The sequence below is a fragment of the Mastigoproctus giganteus genome, chromosome 10, assembly GCF_048544385.1.
Source record: "Mastigoproctus giganteus isolate SK-2022 chromosome 10, ASM4854438v1, whole genome shotgun sequence".
NCBI lineage: Eukaryota > Metazoa > Arthropoda > Arachnida > Uropygi > Thelyphonidae > Mastigoproctus > Mastigoproctus giganteus.
In genome coordinates, this window is record NC_143584.1 from 17,599,715 (window position 1) to 17,613,418 (window position 13,704).

At 36.7% G+C, this 13,704-nt stretch overlaps 1 protein-coding gene across 1 annotated transcript in view; it reads right to left on the reverse strand.

The window, feature by feature from the left end:
• Positions 1–11,622, reverse strand: part of LOC150078812 (mitochondrial ribosome-associated GTPase 2) — a 53,915-nt gene extending 42,293 nt beyond the window's left edge. The window contains exons 1-3 of the mRNA XM_090382377.1: positions 11,523–11,622; positions 7,289–7,457; positions 1,674–1,821 (exon numbers count right to left, since the gene is read on the reverse strand). Of these exons, the coding sequence (XP_090238503.1) occupies positions 1,674–1,821; positions 7,289–7,444 (304 nt within the window). The 5' untranslated portion in view covers positions 7,445–7,457; positions 11,523–11,622. The remainder of the gene's footprint in view (positions 1–1,673; positions 1,822–7,288; positions 7,458–11,522) is intronic.
• Positions 11,623–13,704: the final 2,082 nt, after the last annotated feature.

The window sequence follows — 13,704 nt, forward strand, 5'->3', positions numbered from 1 at the left end:
GATAAGTTTGCTCTATTAGTTTGACAATTCATGGTGTATTCAATAGTAAGCAAAAGTGGGTAGGACATGCTGTATGAAGTAATGAAATTTTTGGATATGGCATACACGTGGTAAGAATATACCCAGATCCATGACATAACGTGGCCTCGACAATGCTCCCCGCATACACACTACTCGGACTCCCTCCAGTCACTATCTGGCAAAGTAGAGGTAGCAAGATTATACACTAGCTGATCCGGAAGCCTCCTAGAGAGTTACCAATAGGTTCGGTCCAGTGTACTAACTAGGGGCCAGCCTGCGAACACCGTTTTAGAGCTGTACCCTCGAAATGTAAGGAATATTGGATCTCGCCAAGATTTCCTCATAACCTCAAAAGTCATCAATCATACTGCATGATGGAAGAGATAGGGAAGGGTTGACCGGAACTTAGTTCTAGAGACTAAACATGGGTTCCACCACTTCAAGCTTCCAATAAGCAAAGTGTTGGTACTGCACTGGTTGATGAGAGTCATCTACTACCTAGTACTGCCTTGTAACATAGAGGGGGCGGCATTCCGCCGTGTGGTGTGAGCGCCACACCTTGACCCCTGCTTACGTTGGTTCACACCTGGGTGGTCACCCACCATGTACTTGTGCATGGAGGTTATACCCAGGATTACTAACAGTCCCACCATCGTGAAGGTGCAAGCAGAGGATTTGGCTGTCACAGACCGTCCAGACTTTGCCAAAATTGGGTACACTTGACCTGAGCGTCACCCGAATATCAGTTCCATCAGCGTTTTAGACTCCCAGGTAGCAAGTACAGCTTGTCTGGCTTATCTGAGAGAATGTCTGTGACAACCTCAAGGACATGCCACCACTACTACTACTATTATTTTTTGTGATTTTTTGATATTATCTGAAAATATGTGCCTTACTTAGCATTATTAAATTATATTAAAAATTTTGTTTGAATAATTATTTTCTTTCCAAATTAAACGTTCTCTTGTATACATTTATGAGTACTGAATACGAGAAGTGATTAATATTCAGATTAACATCTTGGTAATTTCTGCTCCTTTTTCAATCAGATTGAAAATGATTAACATGTGATTTTTATTACTTGTCAAATATATTATTAATATAATTTACGTTTATTTAAATTAAGATTTTATAGTAATACTCTATTATAATGTGATATTATTACTATCATTAATGAACTAAGAAACTATACAAATTATTTCAGACGATATACTTGACCGAACCGAAACGAACCAAACCACTAGTCAAAATCGCCTTTAGAACAAGACTGCAAACTGAACAACCTTCAGAAATTTTTGAACTAAACCGGTCCAAAATTTTAGGTGGTTTGCAGCTCTGATTTTAAGACCTTTTTTTTTTTAATGCCCCCAATCTCAATAATGAAAAGGGTCTGAAAAAGGTTACAGTATCGATAAGTAGCCTTTCTGGATTACTTTTTTTTTTTTAAACAAAAAAAGTGAGTACTTTTTTTGTTTTTCTGTATTACTCTGGCTATATCTAGATTAAACATCCTTTACGTGTATGGGGGCTGTACTTTACCTGGTTTGACAACAAAAATCAAACCCAGGCTTTTCTATATGCATTATAAATAGCATAACACTGAACTATCCCAGTTGGCAGAGAAAGAAGGAACATCACACAGTTACAGTTACCTTGAAATATGACATGGCCACCATTTCCACCATCACCTCCATCAGGTCCTGCTAAAGGATTGCAAAACAACTGCATGAAAGAAATAATTCCATCGCCACCTTTTCCACCAGTCACCTTTACTTGACACCAGTCAACAAAACTATTAACCTTAAATGGAGAAAAAATGGTTAGCAAAATATCAAACAAAGGATTTTTAAGTCTGCAAAGGACATTACGTTGATTATTAACTATAAATATAATTATATACAATGGTGTTCAAAGAAAGTGCATCACCCCTTAAAATTGTGGTTGTCATCCAAATAACATAAGTATTTGGCAATATTTCTTACAGATTGCATCAGATAAGATTGACACATGTAGGTGATGACATAATATTACATCAGCTGTTACTTTCAGCTTTATAAGCACGCCCTGCAAGAGTTGCAGTCATTCCTTGCTTGTGTCAGGATGGCAAGTTACGTGCAGTTGATGCCACGAAGAAAGAGTGCTATTGTCGCTTTACGTGAGGAAGGATGTTCTTTCTGTCATAATACTTCTGGAGTGTGTTAAAATCAGTCAACAATGAGTAGATTTCTTTCCAAACTCAAGAATACTGGTTCTGCTGATAGGAAAAAAGGAACTGGATGCAAACTTTGGAGTGTATACACCAAAACAGGACCCCATTTTGAAGCGCTTATGCCTTAAAAACTGCAAAGCTTCTTCATCTGAGCTGAAAAGAGAATGGAAAGAACATACAGGGGTGATAGCAAGTGCAGTAACAGTCAGAAGACGCCTCTTCAAAAATGGACTTGTAGCCCATCGTCCTAAGAAGAAGCCCCTCCTCACACAAAAAATGGAAAAGGCCCGATTAATTTGGTGTAAAGAGCATGTCAAATGAATCCCTGAACAGTGGAAGTCAGTTATTTTCTTGATTCAGAAGAAATTCAACCTGCATGGCTCTGATGAGAGACAAACGATTCACTGTAGACGTGGTGAAGAATAACCATCCAGACTGTATGGTGTCTACAGTGAAACTCCCTACCAGCCAAATGATATGGGAGTGCATTTCGTATCGCAGAGTAGGTCACCTGCAGTTTATAAAGGGTTCCGTAAATGCCAATGGATACCTGGCTATGTTGGAAAGCAAATTGCTGCCAACCATTAGAAACCATTTCAACCTGCTAAGTAACTGCATCTTTCAGGACGACTCTGCTCCTTGTCATCGGGAAAAAAGTGTGAAGTAGGCATTTCTGTAGTTACTTTAGCTTCATTTCTGCATTAGAGATTCGACAGTAATGTGTTTCCATTTGTTACAGGGGAAAAAATGGTTGGAAGAACGGTCCATTACAACTGTTAGCTGGCCAGGAAACAGCTCGGACCTGAACCCTATAGAGAAGTGTTGGCATCATGTGGAATCTACAGTTGCCAGAAAGAAACCAAAGCCATTTGTGAACTTTAGGAAGCCATAATTCGTGTTTGGAACCACAAACTATCAGTTGATTATCTTCAGAAATTGATCTTGTCAATGCCTCAACGGCGTGTCGCCGTTATCAGGGCCAGAGGCAGTTCAGCTAAATATTAGTATGCACCTGGCAAACATTTCATTTTGTTTTCCATTTAAAATGATAAATTGAAACAAATTGAGGGCTTCTGATAACATTTCAGCCATAATTGTCGTGTTTACCAAAACTGTCGTATAAAGGTTGCAAGTGCTCATTTTGATATATTTTTAATATTTGAAATATTACTTAGCTCTGCCTTAACTATTAATAAATATCTTTTGTTTATATTTCTATTTGCTAGTCATTAATGTAACATACCATGCCGCAAAAGGGTTAGAAATGTGAAATTCCTAGGTGATGCACTTTCTTTGAACACCAGTGTATATTTTATGTGACAAAATTAGAGACACATTAATCATTTTTGTTTATGTTCCATATGTAATGTGATGCCATTTGTGATTGTCAGAAATTTCTAGAAATGTATTTTAAAATTCAGTTTTTTAAGAATGGTTTGGTTAAGTAATTTTAGCATTCCAGAGGCAAATTCAGAAACTTTGTCATACTAGTTTATTTCAGTAATGTGTACAGAGTTAGGAAATTTGTAAAAATTTTCGTCACTTGAGTGTTCTCCAATATAATTTTTTTGTATGGAAAAAGTGTACTGTATTATATTTATGGAAAATATTTTTAATTTTTTTATTCACAATCCATTTAAAAGTTATTAAATCTTTTAAGACGTTTCCTGTTTATAAAATCTATCAGAAGATCCCAGCCATTAAAAAGTTAAGCTCTTGCTAACAAGGAGAGAAAGCTCATTTAACAAATGTACAGCATAGCAATAACTGATAGAGGTATAATAAGTGATCCATAGTATTCACACTGCTTAGTTGTGATTTTGTCTTTTATCATTCTGTATATTGGAAATGAAGTTGTCACATGACAACCATGTATACTTGCAGTTTTCTTATTTTTAGTTGTGGATGACTGAAGGTGCCATAATTTTAAAAACTGAACATTTATGAAAATTTTGCTGATATTTATCAAAATTTCTTATTGATTCTTTCAGTAATACTATCTAGTTTGAGATGTTAAGATACTGTATTCATAAACATAGTAGTTATTTAATTGTTTTTTTCTTTTTTTTAATCACATTTATTTCATTTCAATTAGACACCAGTTTTTTCAGAAGTGTACACCTACCAAGACATTTCTCCTATGACATATTTTGTCATCATATGAAATGCACATAAAAAAAAAAATTCCACACTAATATAGCTGGCAAAGAGTACTTTGTTATGAATGGGGTGCACTTTTTCCATTGGTTGTGAAGTTTTCTATTTGACCACTTTGTCAGTATAAAACTCACTTACCAATAGATAATTTTCTTATAAGTGTTGTAACTAGATCAAATAAACAACATTGATGAAAGAATATATAATAATATATTTTTCAAAACACAATTTCCTACAGGTAATACCCATTATTTCCCTTGCCTGAAATGAAGGTGGCCCAAAGATTTCTAATTTCAATTTGGAACTATTTTTATAAATTTATGATGCAGCTGCCAATAGATAATTTTCCTACAAATGTTGTTATGAAACAAAGATTTCAAGAACAATTATTTTAAGTAGCAAAGACTTTTTTTTTTTTTTATTTTGCACACAATGTAAGGTCAACACAAAGCTTTTATTTTATACATTTTTAACAATTAATATCATGACTGCCAGTATAAAAATTTTTTGAAATTCTGTTGTATAAATTAAGTACAAATATATTATAACAACAAGTTTCAATAAAAAACCCATTATAAATAACATGCAATATAGGAAAGATACAAAATATTCAACCTGATATGATTTTGACAGTTTATATCGTGGTATATTTTTTCAGAACCAACTGGTTATAAATAGGGTGCACTTTTTTCCCCACAATGTGAAGTGGCTACAATTTTTTTTCTATTTGATACTGGTTTTTGATGGCTTATGCCGAGAGTGTCAATAGATCATCCAATTGCAATTACTTCTACTCCTTCTAAAGTAATGGAGAATTCAATTAACCGCCAACTCTTAAACTTCCTTAAAACCTTCCATCTGATCAATGATCGCCAGTGTCGATCTGGTAATATTCTGCTTATGTTACCCATTTATGGATAAATTCAATGGAAAGGTTCGGTGAAACACAAGTAGTTGCTCTTGACATCTCAAAGCTTTCGATTGTGTTTGGCATAAAGGTCTTCTAAACAAGCTTTCATCTTATGGTTTGCCAACTGTTTTTTGTAATTGGTTATCCAGTTTTCTCTCTGAACGCTCACTGAGGGTGATTGTTGATGGCTCTCTGTGTTCTAACTTCTCCACTAATGCTAGTGTTCCCCAAGATTCAGTTCTTTCCCCCACTCTTTTCCTCTTATATATTAATGACCTTCTGCCATTGACTGGAAATCCTATCCATAGTTTTGCCAATGATAGCACATTCCATTCCACTTTCCATTTTGCGAAACCTTGCCCTGCTGAATCAGCTTCAACCTCTCAAATATCTGCTACCAATTCCTTAAACGCCGATCCCCAGGTAATTCTCCAGTGGGGCAAAGACAACTTAGTTGATTTCAATCCTTCTAAAACTCTTTCTTGTCTTATATATATCACAAAAAGGATTCTTCTGCTCCTATTCTTATCTTTGATGACACTCTGATTTCTAGGCAAGATGATGTATCTCTTTTGGGAATTACCCTGACTTCTAATCTCTCTTGGCACATGCACATTACAAATATTGCTTCCTCTGCATCTAAAAAACTTGGTTTTCTCTTTCGCTCTCGGCGTTACTTTTTTTCCAAACAGCTATTGGCTTCTATAATTCCTGCTCTCTCTTTCAAAACAGTCCGAACACATGCTGCCACCAGCCAACAGCTATTTACTGTCCAACTTCAAACTCACAGAACCAACTTTTCATCTTCCTCTTTTATTCATTCAAATTCCATTTCCTGGAACAGCCTTCCTTCGTACGTATTTCCTGAAAATTACAGTCTACAGAAGTTCAAGTCTAACGTCAACAAATATCTTCTTTTGTCTTCTCAACCTCCAACCCAAGCACAGTACTAAGTACTTTAGGTTCTAATACCTCTCATGTTTGGGGTTTTCAAGAGAAAAAAAAAAAAAAAGATAATATTTTCATTAAGTTTTATTGCCAGATTAACCACAGATCCAAGAAGGTATTGTTATCGGATGTGTGGTTAATCTGGTAAATAAAAATTTAAAAAATAAAACCCTTATGAGTAGTGGTTTTTTTTTTTTTTTTTGTTATGCAAACAAAAATAAATCCTTTTAAATAATAAAAAATAATAAATCCTTTTAACTGAAATATGTTTTTTAATATGCTTAAGCGTTTAACATTTATAACTTTTTGGCTTGACCAATACCCCAGAATTGTAAGCCTGTATCATTTTCCCCACTGCCAAGGCAACTACGGCTATAAGGCATAAGTGTAGTGTGATTTTAATTGTAAACTGAATGTTTTTCTGAATGAATAATCCAGAAAAGCTGTATAATTATTATAAACTGAACATAATTAAAACCTGTTAAGCTGGAGGTTTTGCTAGTTTATAATAATTGATTCAAGCACACTTTTGTCATTAACTTATAAATAATATAGATGATCTCCAAATCAATTTAATCAAAAGAGTGTAACTAGAAGCAATGTTACAGCATCATTCCTGTATATAGCTAAAAATATTTCTATCAAGCATCTCATATTGTTAAGCAAATCACCGTGAATTAGTCTATACCACAAATAAAAATATAGGAATGCCTTTGGCACTTGGAGGTGAACGAGTTGGGGGCAGTCGGGTTTCAGCTACCCCCAAAGAGACTCACTAAAAACAAATAAACAAAAAAAACACAAAACACTTAGTAATTTTCTCTAGATCAAAATAGGTACTCTGATCCTCAGCCTCACCAAAGAAAAGTCCTGGGTGTACTACTGTTAGCATTACTTATATGTAAATGCTATATATATATAATTTATATCTACAGAGTTTTAGCTCCATATAAAATTAGACGTCATTTAGCTCTAATTTCGTATGGAGCTCAGTTATTCAAAGGATTATATCAAACAAACTTTAATAAAAATACAAGAAATACCCTATTTCTTTCTGATCTTGGTTTTCTACTTCTCAAGGGCACTGCAGTAGTACAGTGTCGGCATAACAGTTTCCATTTTTCATAAATCTTTACTTGCATGGTACGACTGTAATTTAAAACTGTTCTATCAAAACAAATCCTGCGAAACTGAAACATAGTCGCATGCAACCTGTAATACACAATAACCAAAAAAACATTAAAAAAATCTTATGTTTATAAAATGTATAGTTTCAATAATAAAAAAGGTTATTTTGTTTGTTATATAATATATCCACTTTCAATTAGCTCTTGGAAAGAAAAAATATGCAATTTAAAAAAAAGTAAAGCTACAGAAAATAATACGCAAGTGCAGAGAATGATAAAATTGATATTAATTCCAGAAGGTTTTACAGCCTCATCACTGATACCTTGCACAGCTCAGGTCAGTAGCAAAACTACAAATTCTGTTCCCCACCCTTTAAGATTTGCAAATGCAAGTTGCTAAATCTCAGTTTCAAAAATTTGGGGCATTGGAGTATTGGTTTCTGAACTTGGTTTGCTTTAAGACAGGATTTGAGAGGGTTCAGTAAAAACTGCTTATGATTGAATAGTTAAAATACCTGACTCTAAAGAACTCTGTTATTTAATGGCCCTAATTACGTTAATTTAAGCAAAGCATTGTAGATTATTTAAAGGCCATGTCAACAGCACAGAATTATGATCAATTACTAGATGTCAGATCCCCTATCTCCAGCTGTTGGAAACAAAAACCAAAACTCTTCATACTCACTTTCCTTCTGTTTACTGAGTGCTTTTAATGTAATGCAGGTTGATCCTGAATGCCTTCTAGATAAAAAGTATTTTGAAACCAGCCTGGACCTAACCACTGTTTTTCTAAACCACTACATTCCTTCATCTTCCTATAACATATTTTTGATGATTTTTTTCAAACTCAGCATTCCAACCAATGTACAATTTTCAAAAGAACTGGTTTACAGCTGCAAACCAATAGCTAATTTGTGAAGATGGATAAGCAACATTTTGTCTTTTGTTCGTGCTATTAATTAATATCAATATAGAATAATTGGTAGATATATTAATATGGAATGGTTAGTTGTTAATTACATTATAAATCACATTTTTATTTTATTATAACTGTTAAAAGTTTATATCCTCTAAAGTTAATATTATATTTTTTCTACACCATTCAAGACCTTATATACCTCAATCAGATCACCTCGCAGGTGTGCAGTCTCCAGACACTGCAATTTATAGAACTTTAGCTATTCTTCGTAAGAGCAACCCTCTGTTCCATTCACCAATCTAGTTGCCTTTCTCCGTACTCGTTCCAGCAGCTCTACATCCTTCCTAAAATGAAGCTCTTGGAAGGGCTAGATCACAACAGGATCTAGAAAGTTAAGCAGATGGGCTGAGAGGTGGGAAATGAAGTTTAACATTGACAATTGTAAAGTACTGTATATGGGAAGCAGTAACCCAAAGTAACATATCAACTGTGAAAAGGTTTTGTTTGTTTTGTTTTAAGTAACATATCAAAAGTGAAAAGGTTTTGTTTGTTTTGTTTTGTTTTTATTGGCGCATTAGCTGCGGAGGCTATAATGCGCCAAGACCAGCAAGTGAAAAGGACCTGGGGGTAATTGTGCAGGCAGATATGAAGTTTTCTGAGCAGTGCAGATGGTATGCAAGATTAGCTCATGGTGTCTTGTCAATGATTTTTCTAGCAAGGATAAAGAGGGGATTATCCCCTTGTATAAGGCAATGGTCAGGCCGAACCTTGAGTACTGTATACAGGTCTGAAGGCCTCATTTCAAGAAGAATGTAGAGCTGCTGGAACGAGTACAGAGAAGGGCAACAAGATTAGTGAATGGAACAAAAGATTGCTCTTATGAAGAAAGGCTTAAGTTTTACAAATTACAGTGTCTGGAGATTAGGCACCTATGATATGATCTGATTGAGGTGTATAAAACCTTGAATGGTTTGAGCATGCTCAATGCTGATGGGATTCTTCCTCTTGCTCAGAATAATCATCTGAGAGGGCATAAATTCAAATTGAGGAAAGACAGTTGTAGGATAGATGTGTGGAAGTTTGCCTTTAGCCAGCGAGTGGTTGATTGCTGGAACAAACTTCCATCTGTCATTAAATAGATTCAAGGCAGAACTAGACAAACATTTAGAGCGAGTGGATTTTTTTTTTTTTTTTTTTTTTTTGGCTGATGCTATATAAGCTTGCTTTCTTGCATCATGTGCCTTAGCTAATGCTAATGAAGCCTCCAGACCTGTATGCAGTACTCAAGGTGTTGCCCAACCATTGCCATATACAAGGGGATAATCACCTCCTTATCCCTGGTAGGCGCCTCCGTAGCCAGGTGGGAAGGAGCAGCAGTGCGTAGCACACCCTTCTTGATTAGACCGGGGTTCGAGCCCGTCACCACCAAATACGGAACATGCGGAAAGGTCAGGGAATGACCACCGCACCGGAGCAATATGGCCTTAGTTGCTAATGCTCCTAAAAAACCAAATAACAAAATAACCTTATCCCTGGTAGAAAAATTCCTGTATATCATTGATGAGACACCATGAGCTACTCTTGCAGCCTGTCTGCGCTACTCAAAAAACTCCATATCGAACTGCACAATTACCCCCAGGTCTTTTTCATTCTCCACTAACCTTAGTCTAGTGCCACACAGTTGGTAAGCTACTCTGGGGTTACTCCTACCTATATACATATGCAGTACTTTATATTTGTCAATTTCAAACCACAGTTGCCACCTCTCAGCCCATCTGCTCAACTTTTCTAGATCCTGTTGCAGTAGCGTACTGTCACTACTGTCATTAACAACCCTGCCAACCTTCGTATTGTCTGCAAACTTGGACATTAAGCCTGATATACCTTCATCAATATCATTGATAAATACAGAAAACAACAATGGGCCCAACACTGCACCCTGAGGACTCCACTAATAACATCAATCCATGAAGAGCAGTGTTCATTGATTGCCACTCTCTGTCATCTCCCACTCAACCATCTTTATCCATAGCAGCAATTTGCCCTTAATGCCATACTGCTCCAATTTGTACAGTAGTTTTCCATGTGCAACAGTGTCAAAAGCTTTCCTAAAATCCAAGATTATGATATCAAAATAATTTTTTGTATCCAGTGACCACATCATATAGTAAACAATCAAACTAGTCAGACAAAACTTCTCCTTAACAAAACCATGCTGTGTCTGAGCTATAACTGAATTCTTGTCAAGATGATCCTGCAGTGCTTCTTTAACCAGTGCCACCATTATTTTCCTTGGAATAGAAGTTAAGCTAATAGGTCTGAAATTACTCATGTCATCCTTTGATCCCCTTTGTAAATTTGGGACACATTTGCACATCTCCAGTCAATGGGTACCTCCCCTGGGTCCAAGGAAGCCATAATTCATAATTATGGCTAAGGGTTTTCTTACTTCCTTTGCTGCCTCCTTTAATATAACTGGGTAGATCCCATTCAGCCCAGGTGCATTTCTTATGCTTCACTTCAATTTCTCATCTAATTTTCTCTCAGTTATTACAAAATCATTCAGCTCCCTGCCAGAGTTTAATAAACTTCTGACATTCCCCTCCCTGATTAACTCCTCATGTGTGAATGTAGATGCAAAAATACTTGTTGAGTTTGTCAGCTATCTGAGCAGGATCATCACCAGTCAAACCATCAAAATCAAGTGGACCAATCGGATTCATCCCCTACTTTCTGGTGTTTACATAAGTAAAGAAATCTTTGCTGTTTTTCTTTGCATCCTTTGCCTAAGATTTCTCGTAATCTGTCTCTGACAGCCTAGGCTCCTTTGTGATTTGAATTGTAAGATCTACCTGTAACAAATCTGATTTTTCTCTTTGTTTCCCTAATAATAAACTGGGTGAATGATTGCAGCAGTGGCAAAATTATTGCTGCGATAAGCGAAGGAAGAAATTAAATATAAAAAAACTACTTTTTTAATTCTTTCTGATACACAGGATTACCAATCTGATTCCATGAAACGTTTATGTATAAGTTTATCTCTTTATTCCATTTAGTATAAAATCAGAGAAATGAAATCTGAACTGAGTAAACTGAAAATTAAAACTGAACAAACTTCCCAAGATAATCGCTCATCTGAATATTATCCGGATCAAGAAATTAGATTACATAGCACTGGAAGATGAGGTGAGATAAAGCGGCCTTTGCAAAGACAACAGAGTAATAACTTACGTTTTTACATTTACTCCAATTTCCACTATTAAATTCAAATAATGTTATCGCCCCAAAAAAATAAGATTAATACGAAAACAGCAGAATAACCACAACTACATTTCCACTAATTCAAGGGTAAACACGGTAACGTAAAAGAAACTTGCAATCTGTAGCCTAGCGCCATCTATATATTTAATTCAAGCATTTTGCAATTTATCATTTATTTATTTACAGTACAGTGTACAGTACTGTATTTTATTTAATTTAATCTGTTGTTGTTCCTCCTCCCAATGACTTTTAATGTATACTACGACGCTTCGTATATAATGCTAAGCTACCAGGTAATGAGGACCGCATAGGGGCGTATTCAGGGGAGCAGAGGGGGAATATGCCCCCTTAACAAAAAATTTGAAATTAAAGAAAAAGAACGCAAGAGGCGTTCTAAAAAAAAAAACTTAAAAGCCTGGTCGCCATGGTCCCATTACGATGATACGTGGATACGCCACTGGGATTGCATAATCGTCTTTTGTGTTGCAGTGTTAACGATGCAAGGAAGCAAACGTATATAGTATCAACAGCAAAAAAAAAAAAAAAAAAAAAAATTACTCTGTTCACCTGTCCCCCTCTAATAATTGGCCTAATCCTTAAATTTATTTAAACTACTCACTTCCACAACGCCAGATGGAAGTTTTCCAACAATCAATTCTTCTCTAGCTTAAAGCAAATTTTCGTACATCTATCCTGCAACCATTATTTTCAATTTGTCTATCTCCTTATGTGTAACGGCACCAGGGGTTCCCCATCTCCGCGTTGCTTTCATTGTAGGTGTAACAGTTCACTGTAAAGGCTAGAGATTAAAAGTGCATGGATTTTGTAAGTGTAGTGTTATGTATCGTTGTTCCTCTGGCCATTTAGCCGATAGACCCCTGCTGGAGCCCAACGTTGTCCAGACTATGCCTCGTGGAGGGCAGACCAGGTACCAAGTAATTTTAAGTTTTCACTCTGGCAGGTCCTGCCACCTAATTTCCTGAGATTTCATAGGCAAGGACATAAAACAAAAAAAAAATAATAATAATAATAATAATTTAATAGTATTGGGAAGTACTCGCTGAAAGGTTAGGCCGAGAGGGATTTTCATATGCAGTTGGAATTTTGACAATTTTTTTTAAAATTTTGACATTGTGTGGGGCGTTTGCTGGTGTTTAGGCAGAGTAGGGGGAAGACAGAAAACAGGGGGAAAGTCAGAAATATGGAGTCAATAGGGTAGGCGACCACAGATCAGTGGGACATGCCCATGCCCCAACAGAAGGGAAGGAGGGGAGAGAGTCAAGAGGACCGTCACCTTCCCCGCTCACTGGAGGTTAGGGGAAGAGAGTAGGCCAGGAAAGGGAGCCGGCTCAGATCTCCAATAAGGCATAAATGCATTGTGATTTCATTTAGTCAGTTTAGTTGATAGTCGTATCTGGGACAATGTCCCGACCGTGGTTTCTAAGTGTCCAATCCTTGCATTTGTCATTCATGGGATGATATTCCCGTCCGAGAGTAATTAGTCATGCATGCTTTATCGTGCATGCTTTTTGGTTTAGTCTTGTAATTCATGTGCAGGGTATCAACAGGTTTTGATTGATTCCAGTGATCTTTACTGTGAAGTTGCCATCCTTCATCTGTCTACTTATTAAGGGTGTTGTTGCATCTTTGATCCAGTTCTTTCATCCTGGAGGGGTAAGCAGTCAGAGGGTTGTTGGTAGCGCGTCGCTAGTTAGTTGGAGTTGGATTTCTGGACTGCTACGAGGATAGCTGTTTATACTGTTGATGTGGCGTGTGGTCTACTTTTGGGTTCAGGTGGTTTTCTTTTTATGGCGGAGGCGGAGGTAGAGTCCTGCTTCTCGAAAAGAGGTCCTGGGCAAAATATGGAAAAGGCGTTATAAGTTTCCATTGATTCCAGGAGGTGGTGTTCCTGTTCCTTAGGGTTAAAGTGTATCCTCGAAATGAGCAGGCCGCGTAGATCCTCGAAGAGTGGACAGGAACACATGGGATGTTCCCAGGACTCCAGGAGGCAGCAGGAGCAGAGTGGGTTGTCTTTTAAACCAAAGGTGATTAGTTTACCCCTGACAGCACCGTGCCCTGTCAGGCGGTAAGTGGTGAATAGTCCCGGGGAGAACCAGGGTGACGAGTTCGGGAAGGTTTTCTGGATGTCTGG